Source organism: Orcinus orca, chromosome 15, assembly GCF_937001465.1.
Source record: "Orcinus orca chromosome 15, mOrcOrc1.1, whole genome shotgun sequence".
Classification (NCBI taxonomy): Eukaryota; Metazoa; Chordata; class Mammalia; order Artiodactyla; family Delphinidae; genus Orcinus; species Orcinus orca.
The window spans coordinates 39,744,095-39,757,027 of record NC_064573.1 but is presented as its reverse complement, the minus strand read 5'-3'; the positions used below and the strand labels follow the sequence as shown (position 1 = coordinate 39,757,027).

At 40.4% G+C, this 12,933-nt stretch overlaps 1 protein-coding gene across 3 annotated transcripts; it reads right to left on the bottom strand.

Annotated features, from left to right (window-relative positions):
• Positions 1–1,908: 1,908 nt before the first annotated feature.
• On the bottom strand, positions 1,909–12,494 carry ZNF24 (zinc finger protein 24). Of its 3 annotated transcripts, none has more exons than XM_012534453.3 (4): positions 12,357–12,494; positions 9,973–10,475; positions 9,579–9,726; positions 1,909–7,506 (listed from the first exon to the last, which is right to left on the bottom strand). In XM_012534453.3, exons 2-4 carry the CDS (start codon positions 10,390–10,392, stop codon positions 6,968–6,970), a joined length of 1,107 nt encoding a protein of 368 aa, XP_012389907.1. In that variant the 5' UTR covers positions 10,393–10,475; positions 12,357–12,494; the 3' UTR covers positions 1,909–6,967. The 3 variants fall into 3 exon arrangements, with proteins under 3 accessions (XP_012389907.1, XP_033291085.1, XP_049553944.1); XM_033435194.2 differs by lacking the exon at positions 12,357–12,494 and adding an exon at positions 11,684–11,990; XM_049697987.1 differs by lacking the exon at positions 1,909–7,506 and adding an exon at positions 7,529–8,341.
• Positions 12,495–12,933: the final 439 nt, after the last annotated feature.

Genomic DNA, 12,933 nt, shown 5'->3' with positions numbered 1-12,933 from the left:
GGGCATAAAACTGCCATCGTTTGAGAGCCATTGCTCTGACGTCCTGTGACTTAGGAGGTTTTCTGCCCTCGTCGATGGTACTATTACTGGCACTTTGTGAGTTCCAGTGATTTTTTCCCCCTAATTCTTCTGGATGATTCTTTCCCCCACCTCAGGTAGTTTCTTTACACAGGTGTTCATCAGCAATCAACTGAATACTTGTGAGGGACCCTCTGCAGACCTCCAGCGTTTAGGTCTCTCCTCTTTGGTACTCTGCCCTGCCAATCTAGTCCCTTGGCCTCTCAGGGCGCCTTGCTCCGTCATCTCAACTTAGGGATACGGTCAAGCTCTGCTTGAGTTCTCCCTCCCTGTGCTGTAGCCTAGAAACTCTCTCCAGGCAGTAAACTGAGGGAACCCAAGTTTGCTTCATGTTTCCCATTTCAGGGATCACGTCTCTCCCATCCTTTGCTTCTGACATATTTTGTCTGGTATTGTACTTGTTCAGGCAGGTTAGTCATCTTGGTCTGCAGGCTATGTGAGTGACTTTTAAAAAGTATGTTTGCATGCTAATTAAAAAATTCAGGAGAGGAAAATTTGATAATGCAAGAGGTGAGGACTATTGGGGTATGCCTTTGAGTAGGTGTGAGAGGGTGGCTTAGATCCAATGAAGATGCTAGCCTCAGGCAGAAGCACAGTTGATCCAAAGTTAAGAGGAAAGAGGCACTAAGATTAGCAAACCAAGATACGGACATTTTGTTTACTGTTTTCTAGATTTTTCTTTGTGTTTTAAACATGGTATAATAGGTATAGATGGGGATAGGTATATAGAGAATAATATAGACGTAGAGAGAACATAAAAATGTTAATGGGCTGTTACTATGTGGACTCATGGGTGACTTTTGGGGTGATTTCTATTTCTAAACTTTTCCTATTATATATTAGTTTATATATTAATAGTTATATTATAGAATTATATTTTTTAAGAATTTAAAGAAACGAGATAGCTAGACACTGCTTTGTTCTATTCTCAGCACCTACTCATTACACTCCTTTGCCCAAAACCTCTCTAATAGTTTCCCATCTCATTCGAAGTAAAAGTCATAGTCCTTACCAATGGCTAACCAGGTCTTCCATGATCTGGCCCTACCCTCCACCCTTAACTCATTTCTCTGGCTTCATCCACTACTTTCCCCCTTTTCATTCTGCTCCAGCCACACTGGCCTTCTTGCTGTCTCTTGAACAAATCAGGCATTGCTCCTACATCAAGTTCTTCGCACTTGCTGTTCCCATGCCTAGAACATCTTTCCTCCAGAGTCTCGTGGACTTCCTTATACTCATTCGTATCTTTTCTCAAATTTCACTATCAGTGAAATCTTCCCTGGACAACCTATCTAAACTGCAATACTCTTCCTCCTTGATGTTTTGTGATCCCTTGTTTCCCAATATATTTTCTCTTTACCATTCATCACGTCGAACAATATGCTTTCCTGTTTTTCCACTGCCATCTATAGTTTCCAAAATCAATAGATGTAAACCCCAGAACACTCTTGGACCTGAGCAACTTCAAATCCACAGGCCTGAAAATTTTAAAAAGAGAACTCCAGAGAACCTTGTTGGGGGGGGAGGCAGGGGAGTGGAGGCCATGGGGAGGAAGTCCAAGGGTCACATACAGGGGATGCTTCAGGGAAACACCCCAGGAGCAATGGTTGGAGGTGGGTACAGCATAGACTCAGCAGTGTAATCCCGTCTGAGTCCCAAGTTAATGAATCTGTAGGAAGGACAGAAGAGAAATGCCAAAGACCTGATTGTGTGAAGTTTTTCATCTACAGACAATGCCAACACCAATGTTCAGTTATTATCGGAATTTAAAGTATATGTGTGTGGTGTGTGGTGTAGAGTAACAAATGGCAGAGGTTGACAGAGGCCAAATCATGGAACGCCATGCTAATTTTATTAACCTATGTAGTGCATTAAGTCTAGAATTTAAAATTACAAAGGTTTTCTAAAAATTGATACGAAAATACAAATAACCTATATTAATCAGGACAGAAATCCAATTCAATTATCTTAAACAAGAAAGGGACTTTATTGGCTCACAAAACGTTAAAGTCCAGAGGTAGGGCAGGCTTTAGGCACAGCTGGATCTAGGGCCTCCAGAAAATTGACATCAGAACTTAGTTCTCATTCCTTTCTGCTAGCCTCTGAGTTTCCCCTCAGACTCTCTCCACATGGTACAAATTTTCAGGCTTACACAGTCATTAGTTCGTGAGATCTCTGTCGAGCGTTCTTTCCAAGAGTTCCAGCAGAAGTTCTGTTGAGGGCTTTCTTTAGCCTGGCTTGAGTTACATGCCCATTCTTTAATCACTGTGGCTAAGGAGCTGTGGGACTCAGGAGGGCCAGGCCTGGTTACGTACTCACCTAAGCCACAGGGAATGGGTTCCCCACAATAAATAAGGATTCTGTTATCACAAGATGGGGAAAGAGATGCTGAACAAAAACAACATATATCCACACATAACCCAACAGAAGAGCAGGTAAAGGATACAAACAATCCATGATAAAACTATAAACGGCCAATAAATATATGTAATCAACCTCACCATTAACCAGGGAAATGCAAAATGATCCTTTTTTTTTTTTGCCCATCAGATGAAAATTATCAAGTGTAGGTAAGGCTATATGGGGAAATAAGCACTTTCTATACAGTTGGTGAAAACAGAAAGTTATGAGGGCCTTTGGGAAGGCTAAGGTGGGTCTACCAGAGCACACCCTTTGTCCCAACAATCTATCTTATACTCCATTCTAAAGACATATTCACACACGTGCACAAAGAGATATGAAAGAGATCTTTACTTCGGCAATGTAATAGCAAAAGAAAAAATAAGGGAATAGTTAAATAATGGTATTTTCATAGTATTGAATACTATTCAACCATTAAAGAAATTTAAAGACCTCAGGATCTGAGACAAAAAAAAAAAGCAAGCTGCAGAATACATATATATGATCCTATTTATGTAAAAACAGCATTTATATGTGTATGTATATTCACATGGAAATTATGGAAAGGAGATCAGAATAACGTATACTAAACTGTGGGCAGTGGAATGTGATAGGAAACGCTGCAGAAAAGGGTCTCTCTTCAGTCTTGTGTAAGAGTTAAGTACACTGAGATGGTAGTCATTTATACTTCCATAATTAAAAAAAATGGGGAAATGCAATTCACAATAGGAAATGAAAATGGCCAATAAACATATGAAAAGATGTTCCTTCTTATTAACAAAGAAAAGAAAGATAAATTTTTGCCTATCAGAGTGGCAAAAATATTGAAGGATTCAGTGTTGGTTGGGAGTGTAGGCAAAAAGGCACTCTGACTACTGATGGAGTTGTAAAGTGGTACAATCTTTTTGATGGTATTTCTCAAAATGTTAAATGTGCATGTTTTCTGACCCAATAATTCCACTTCTAGCTATTTATCCCACAGAAATACCAACACAGGCAGCAAAATATATACGGATGTTAACTCTACCTTTACCTATAATAAAGAATCAGAAATAACCAAATTACCTACCAATAGGGGTTGGCTAAATAAGTTACAGTGTATTGATGCAATGGATTAGTATGTAGCTATAAAAAAACAATGTCTACATCAAAGTGGGAGGGAGGAGGCAAGTCTCAGTGCAGTTCACGTAAAATAGGGATATGTACCCACCACACTCATATGATCGCTGTGACGATTAAGAGTTAATCCATGGTAAAGCACTTCCAACAGTGCTTGTATACAGTGACAAGTGTCAGCTATTAACACATTTTTGCTTAATTATGTATATGTCTAAGTCTGGAAGAACAGCAAACCAAATAATTATTACTTCTGTGTGCAGACCATGAAAAGGAATGTCCTTTTTCATTTTACATTTCTGTACTGTAGAAAACTCAAACGAGCATGTTTTAATAGCTTTTACATTTGTTAACCATAAGATAAAAGCATAACATTTATCAATCAAGGTTTAATAGCCATCATTCATTGCATTGTGAAAAAATATACATCCCTGGAATTCACAGAAATAGATTTTGAGTTTTAGCTCTAATTGGCCACATGCAAGTCACACAATCTCTAAATCTTGCTTTCCTAGTCTACAAATCTAAGTGAGATAGGTAAAGTGTCTAATCCAATGTCTGGCATGCAGATTACTTCAGTACATAGAACTCTCCCTTGAACTTACACAAATGTATTAGACATATTGCTAAATGATCAAGTGCCAACTGGGTGTGAATGTGGGGAGTTCAACCTCCAAGAAAACCAAAAGAAAATTTAGCAGTAATGAGCAAATAAATGCTCAGTGGCTACTGGACAGGCATCAGCAGTCTGCATGCTGTTAACAATGACTGCTCATTTGATAACCCAACAGATGCCACTGCTTGGCAACTGCCAGATCACCACTTCATCAGAGGCTGGGCACCCCCCCAGAATCGCCAATATGATTATCTGTGTTAACGTATATGAATGTCTGGATGAAATCATAAATCACCAAATAGTTATTTAAAATCAAATTGTCTAGCGGGAACTTAGACTAACCAGAGATGGCGAGTACACAGACCATCACTTCCTTTTCATGTGTATTGTCACACAGTTTTTTTGGGTCCAACCCATTTTCCCCAGAGCCTTGCCTTAGTTTCAGAATCCTTTCTAAACAACGTACAGGTATCGGAGATGGCAAGACAACCTCATATTTGCCAACTCAAATACTTTCTCTAAGCTCTCACATTATACCAAACATCTTTGGCATTTATGAAAAATGTACCACAGGAAAGCTTCTTTGTATATAGGAAAAATAAGATCTAAAAAAACCCATGAAATTCTAGCCACCAAGAGGTTATTCCCTTCTTACCTACTCTGATAAAAGAATTCTGTCATCCCAGCAGTATTCCAAATATGCCACCTCAAAACCTACTTGGAAAGAAGCCAGTTATAAATAAATCAATCAACCCAAGACCGTTTTATCTTAGAGTGGAGGAATTTATAGCTTTATTGGACATTGACTTGTTTCCTCTCAGCCACAAAGAGAAGACCCAAACAAAAGTCCCTACATATTCTTGTATAACTTAAAATACATTATATCATTACTACATATTTATACTTCAATAAATCTTAATCTATAAAGCACATTTCTTATAATTGTTATCAGAAAATCTATAGACAAGCTCCATTCTGCCTCGCTTCTCCACCAGCTGGCCTCGCATTAGTATGCTTTTTAACAGGCTCATGCAAATCTCACCTTCCATTTTTTAATTTGATCCAAGTACCAGATGTAACCAAAACCTCTGGAACTATGAAATATTTTTATTCACATGGGTCATTTTCCACACAATTATGCCCACTATAAAAAAGCCTTTTCTCATATCTATATTTTAACTTTCAGAGTTTTCCACTAAACAGAACCACAGTACTTGGGATTCTCAGACAAGGAGTATATGATCCTACTACTACAATGTGTATTATTTTTATACATTAAAAAAATGTGTTAAGACTTAAAATGAAAAAAAAAAAAGTTCCACCAACTCTTGACAGTTAAACTAGTTGTTATAACCTAGTTTTTTTTTTTTTTAAATAGAACCCATTCAACTTAACATGTAAGTATAACCTCAATGCTACTAGAGATTGATTAGTTTTTTTTTTTTTTTTATAAAAGACCCACAAACCTCCAAACTGTGATAGTTATCTCAGACTCACCTCTGAAGATTGCTGAAGAGCTGGCTAGCTCTTTGAGCTGAGTCTTCCTTTACCCAAATACAACACCCTGGTAAGACAACTATGGCTCTAGGAATCTCAGAGGTGGGGGAAGAGGCTAACTCACATGCAACAGCTTTGTACCAACCCCCAATGATTTACAGTGGAAGAAATACCTACCTAATTATGGCAGGGTTACAGTACCTAGCACAGTGCCTTGTCGGTAGAAAATTTAATAAATGCATGGCTGCTTTGTTAGCCTGGTGTTCAATCCTTTTGTACCAAAGGAGTAAAATCGCAAACCTGATACTCACTGCCCACCTGTCATGGATTTTTCTGTCCTTAAAAATGAAGGAAAAATAATGACTTAGATCTTCAAGTCTTTTGTTTTCTAAAAGCCAAGACAGACCATCACTCTTGTTTACATTTGCCCTTCAACACTGCCATTCACTACAAATCTTTCCCTAGTGTTATAATTTCTACCTTCATAGTTTTATAACTGTTTATTGTTTAGACTGTCCACTTTCTAATGATACATGAGAGGACATTATTTTCATTAGTGGGATGCTTCCCAATTACAGGTAAGATGAGCTATTTTTGAGTTTTCCTGCAGGCAGGAAACTAACTACACCTAGATAAATTCTTGATATACTTCAATTCTTGGATCAAAGTATTTGTCAATCTTCCCCAATCTAGGTGTCCCATTCACTTTTTGATGTTTCATCACCATCACTTCTTATCTGAGTTTTAAGGCTCATTACACTTTGAGGTTTTTGGTCATCCTTTATCTTCTATTTTCTGAAATGCATATTCAAATTAGGTAAAAGAAAACTGGTAAATTTGGAAAAAATGGTTTCAGTTTTCAGATTTTACAATTCCTACATTGCTTTTCAATGTAGAAAGGAATGTATCCTTGTAAAGAACATTTCAATGATCAACACAAATAACATATCTGTCTAAGGAGGAAAGTTTTAACAAAGGGACAAAGAATCAGGTAGTTTATCATTTGGAAAAATAATAAGAATATAAACATCACATGGAAGATTTAGGCATTAACACCTGAATTAAGTTTAAAATGTCAGTTTCTAGGCAGGTATGACACCATTTCTTTCAAGATAAGATAATAATAGTGGGTGAAAATTTTCTACATTTCCCAGTGGATTTTCTAAGTCTATAGGAAAACTATTATGTATCATTTCATGTTTTTAATTTTGTCTTCATTTCAGAAGAAAAGACCTGAGTGCTGATTTTTTTTTTCATTTCTTAAACTTTCACAACATTGAGAAGTTTCTCTGCATTGTGTCTTCGTTGATGTCTAAAAAGATTTGAGCTTTGACTATAGGATTTCCCACACTGAACGCATTCATAAGGTTTCTCCCCAGTATGGATTCTCTGATGATTAATAAGCCCAGAATTCTGGCTAAAGGCTTTTCCACATTCGAGACATTTGTAAGGTTTTTCTCCAGTATGGACTCTCTGGTGTTGCACAAGGATAGAACTCCTGCTGAATGCTTTCCCACACTCAACACATCCATAGGGTTTCTCCCCACTGTGGATTCTTTGATGAAGAATAAGGGCTGAGCCCTGACTGAAGTGTTTTCCACATTCATCGCATATATGTTGTTTCTTTCGGGAGGGATTTCTCTTTCTTTCAAACCTGCCCTTGGGAAAACAGGTTTCTCCATATTTAAAAATTTGAGGAACACCTATATTGAGAGTGCCAGGAACTTCATGAGATTCTACTGCTGAAGGAATCTCCTGCTTTGGAGCTAGCGCTCCATTTTCAGTCCTAGTATCATCATCTGAAATAAACAGAAAATGTAAATATCACTCATTTCCTATTCTGAGAGGAAAGAAACTTGAAGAAAAAATTTTTTAAAAAATTAACTAAAAGTAAATAGCTTGCATATGTCTATAAACAGCACTATGAAAACTGATGATAAGGTTACCTACTCTCAAAAAAGAAAAAAAATGAAATGGCTGATTATGAGGTTAACGAAGTGAGAGCATGGGAACATGAGAAATTAAAAGGTTGTATCCTAATAAAAGTGGTAACATAAGGGAGTGGGTTATACAGTAGTAGTCAAAAACCAAAGGGCAGAAAAATGGCAGATTTTTTAGAGAGTCTAAGTTTGTTAGAGACAGTCAAAGTGATGCAGCTAGGTCTGGAGAAAAATAAAATAAAATTGGCTGTTATAAATCATTTTAATATTCTTTTGCTTTGAAAAAGGGAGAAATTATATCAAAATACAATGTGTAAATAACCACCAATCTGACAGAAAGTGACTATTTCTAAAATGAGCAGGACAAGGCAGGTCACAGCCAAGATCAGACTAAAAGGAGAATATAGGAGTCCTGACAAAAAGCTGAAGGTAAGCCGAGAGTGTCCTGTGTTAACTTGGGACATGACACTTACAAATTCAATGCACCTTTAATAACTGAAAGTTTTCCTTTAAAAGCAGCCTCATGTATTTGGTATTTGTCATGGTTTTTAGACGAGTTGTTACTTCCAGGCCTCAGTTAGATGTGTTCAGTGAAAGAACGGCCCAAATTACCAACATGAGGTACCATGACCCACCTGTAGGCAGGCAGTGATTATGAGCGAGTCTCATTTCAGACCTTCCTGAAACTTCAAGCCTTAAAGAATAAACACAGTTACTAAAGGGTGAACAGCACTGCTCAAAAAAGTTATAAACAGTGAGCAAATCTGTAACAAATGATTAAGAAAGGGACAGTCAGGAAAAAGGCGGACAAAGAGACGCTGAAGAGTTAGAGGGGATCAGTGAGGTCTGGAGACTTGAAGAACAGAGAAGTGAGTGTGAAGGTGACAAATGGCACACAAAGAATTGAGCTCCCAAGTGTGGTAGAGACCAGACTGCTAAAATGAGGCTACTTAAAAAGAGGCGAGAATTATCCTAAAGTTCAGGCAGGGGAGAAGTTCCCAGGAAGATACCACCTCCAACAACCAAAGACAGTGGTTCTCAAACTTTATTGCACAAAAGAATGCCCCATAATTCAGAGGGGAAGCCTGCTCAGAGCTCATTACACTAGCATTACCTCCTCCAACTACCTCAAGGAATGATTCCCAAAGCAGTCTCAAACAAAATTTCATTTTAATTCATATAAATATGAAAAAGAAATGTAGCGGTTTTAGGAATATACGGGGTTGTATCAAAATAAGTAAGTATGTGGCATTAACTGCCAAGATACTGGGAAAGAACAGCCTTAGTGAATTATAAGCTTTCTACTTAATTTTTCTATACTTATATTTATTATAGCTAGGAGCCATATTTTTGCATAAATACTTAGAAAAGGTGAAGAATTTTCTCTAAATATCATTTCTACAAAAGAAGCTTCTTAGGAAACAAAAATGACTTTAGGTACGATGTTTGAAGAAAAAACACATACAAAAAGCTAAAAATTCAGAAAAGGCTTCAGTAATAAACTATAAACAAAAAAACTAGATTTGAAGAGGTATCAGGTAAGCTTATTGTACCAGGAACACTAGGCAAGAGACTAAAAGGATGTGAAACAGATGGCAAATAAGCAATACGGCAAGTGAAACAGAGCGACCCGGTCTACAGGTGGGCGCTGGCTCAGAGTAAGGCAAATGCCAGCCTGAAATGGATAGGCCTTCAAAGAAAGAAGTAAAAGAGAAGAAAAGGCTGATGATGTTAATGTTGAGGAATAAAAAGACCTGAGGTTAGCAAACCAACTGTTATTAGAAAAGAATCGAAACCCTACAGTGTGTCTATGTCTAAACAATCAAGTTAAGGTGATTATCCCCCCCCTCCCTCACAGTAAAAATAAGCAAAGAGTTCCGGACAAAAGGTCCACACCCTCTTTCATCCTCCTGCCCACATGGGGTCCTCACCACAGTGCCTTAGGGAATGGAGCTCCCAGGATGCCCACTTGAGCTGGTTTTCCACTGCATCGAGCTCAGAACTTGGTAATCCCTGAGCTTCTTCTTGAGATACCATCTCCTCTACTAACACTTCCCGTTTTCGTCGTCGAAGAGAAACCTGGAAATGAAAGGGTTTGGTTCAGTTGAGAATGAATGTGATGAGAATCAAACCTAAACGCACACAAAAGAAACCATACAAAACATATGCTGCAGAGGCCTAGATGGCAAACAAGCATAGATAATGCGGGGGCGGGGGAGCGACACAGAAACATAATTTTAACTTAGTTGAGTGGAATTAATTCAGCAGCTGCGCCTACTGCCATGCCAATGCTCCTGACCCAGGAACGTGACGCAGCAGGCTTACCGGCTGTCCAGGGTCGTCCAGTTCACTCTCTAAATCCTCCAGCACCGTCACTGCCTCCTCTCCATTCTCTGGATGATGCTCTCGAACCCAAGTCTGTAGCTCCTTGGGTAGGATGGCAACAAACTGCTCCAGTACTACCAGCTCCAAGATTTGTTCTTTTGTGTGTGTCTCTGGCCTGAGCCATAGACGGCAAAGTTCCCGAAGCTGGCTCACAGCTTCACGGGGCCCAGGTGAATCCTGGTATCCAAACTGCCTGAAACGCTGCCGGAAAACCTCCGGGTCAGGGAGATGGTTCCAGGGGATACTTGACCCCTCTTCGCCATCAGGATCCTCCTCCAATTTCACTCTCAGAATTTTTTCCTCTTCATCTGGAGTTGGGATGATAAGTATTGAATCCTCTTCCACTGACTGTGCAGACATCCTGATTTATAATACTTCAAGAAAAGACAATCAAGGTAGGATACAGGCCTCAGGGAAATACCCCGTTTTCTTCACAGGCACTCCTGAGGCACAAGAAATGAAAAATATATAAATGACCAAATATTCTAAGAATTTGGACACATACCGATTAAAGGAAATAAAAATGTATTCTTTTACTAGGTTAAAAATTCCAGTCAATAACCTAAAAACCAGAAGTTGGCAAACTACAGCTCATGGCCAAATCTAGCCTGGTGCCCATTTTTGTACAGTGCTTGTACTAAGAAGAGTTTTCACATTTTGACATGGTTGAAAGAAATCAAAAGAACACTCCATGACATGTGAAAACGATACGAAATTAAGTTGTCTCCATAAATTTTATTTGTTCACGCTACAATAGCAGAATTGAGTAGTTGCAATAGACACTATAGGGCATGAAAAACCTAGTATTTACTCTGGCCCTTTAGAGAAAAAGTTTGCCTATCTGTGATCTACAAAACCTATTTCAACAATCAAAAGAATCCAAGTAAGCACCAGACCACTTCAGTGTTATTTAAATGCATCTGACCCTTGAATACATTATTTGCAATTCATAACTGGTGTTCCCTGACACACTTAGGTCACCTCAAAAGCAGGGACTGCTTTTTCATTATCCGCTTAAAAAATTTCTTTTGACAAATGTTTTTTAAGGGCTAAGAAATATTTTCAAAATGTTTAAGAACTCCCTGGAGTTAAAATATACGTGAAAAAAACATTCACTTGCTCAGTAACAGATACATAATGTTGACAAAAATTAACCACCATGTGCCATAAAACTTAAGTATTATTCAGTCACCCACCAAGCCGTAAGTACCTTTACATTTGTAATGACAGGCATTAATCACAGTAAAATTCTTCAAAGAAAAGGCACTCTCATAACACTGTAACTTCGTGCAGTGGTGCAGACTCTTGTCCTTACACTGGGTGACTCACAGGCTCCCTGGCTTCTACCTTCAGGGAAACCTTGTACTATTTCTGATCCTTTCCTTAGTATTTGCACAGTCATGCCCATGCCATTGTTTACAATACCCATTAGGAATGAGCCATGCAGCTACTCAATGTACCTATTCAGGACCCGGAATGTGAAAGCCAGTAATTTCCAAACAACTTCCCGTAACCCCATGAGACTAGGAATCGGAAAATATCTTATCAGGTAATATACATACAGGTGTAATTAAATACTCTGGAGTGTGGCGGCCCTACAAACACGTAGGTTTGGCCTACAGATTCGTTTGTTCCTATTCCAAGACCCTACCTTATCGACGGCTCAAACAGTCTACAGAAAATAAATTTCTCTTCCTTTTACGTTCTCATACAGCACCCTGCCCGTGGGACGTGAGGAGGTGCGGGGAGAGCAGCCTCGCTGTCCCGACGGCGCGTGGGCGGGGAGCCCAGTTCCCCACTCACTCCTGCAGACTGCCGCTGCGAACCCCGCCCCCACCGCAGCGATTCCAGCCTTCTTCCCCGCACTCGCGGCGGCGGCTTTCCTTAGACCAAAAGCCACCCTGCCACAACAGCGTCGAAGCCACGGTACTTCCGCCCGCGTCCGGCTGAACTACAAGTCCCGGCAGGCCCCGCGCGAGGTCCGCCCACTCCCACCTCCGCCCGAAAAGAATCCCAGAACTCTCCGCGAGATGCCAAGGCCTCGAAATAGAACAAAACCGCCCGATGGGGGAGGGGAAGGCAAGGGTCGCGGAGGACACAAGGGATGGAGGAGTCTCCGAAGGTGCTGAAAGCCGAATCTGGCTTTCCGTCTACCCCTCGCCGTCCCCCAACTGCCGGGCATGGAGACCGCGGCCTGCCCCCCCGCGCCTCCCGGGAAGCCGAGAAAGGTCCCCGCCAGGCTTCTTCGCTGACTCTTGCCAAAGCGGTCCGCAGCCCGTAGCCCAGAGTCTCCCTCACGCACTTCCCCCCACTCTCGCGCAAACCTCGGGCTCGGGAACCGCAGCCGCTTCGCTGTGCACGGCGGACGCACAAACGCCACTCACGAGCGGTTTCCCAGCAGCCCCCGGCGCAGACTGCTTCCGGTCTGCGGGCCCCAGGAGGCGGGGGGAGGCGAAGCACCGCGTTACCATGGAGATGCGCTCCGGGCGGGGGGAAGGGCTGTCCGACGACAATGACTGCTTTGAGGCTACGCTTGGCCTCGCGCCTCTTTCCTCCGGATAGCCCAGCCTTCTGTGTTCCGCTTAGAAGACAAGGAAAAGAAAGAATTCAGCCACTAAGATAGTCTTACGGTTTCATAAGCCTTTTCGCATGCATTATCTCATGTGATCCTCACAGTAATCCTCTGACAGAAGTAACAAAAGCTAATATTTATGAATGCTAACCACATCGTACCAGGCACAGTCACCATGCTTTACATGTATTGTAATTTAATTTTCACAACAACCCTAAGATGGTAAGAACTTTTATTATCCCCATTTCACAGCTGAGATAATCGCGGCACAAGTAAATAGCTTGCCCAGAGCTCATAACTAGTAAGTGGGAAGCAAGATTTAAAACCAA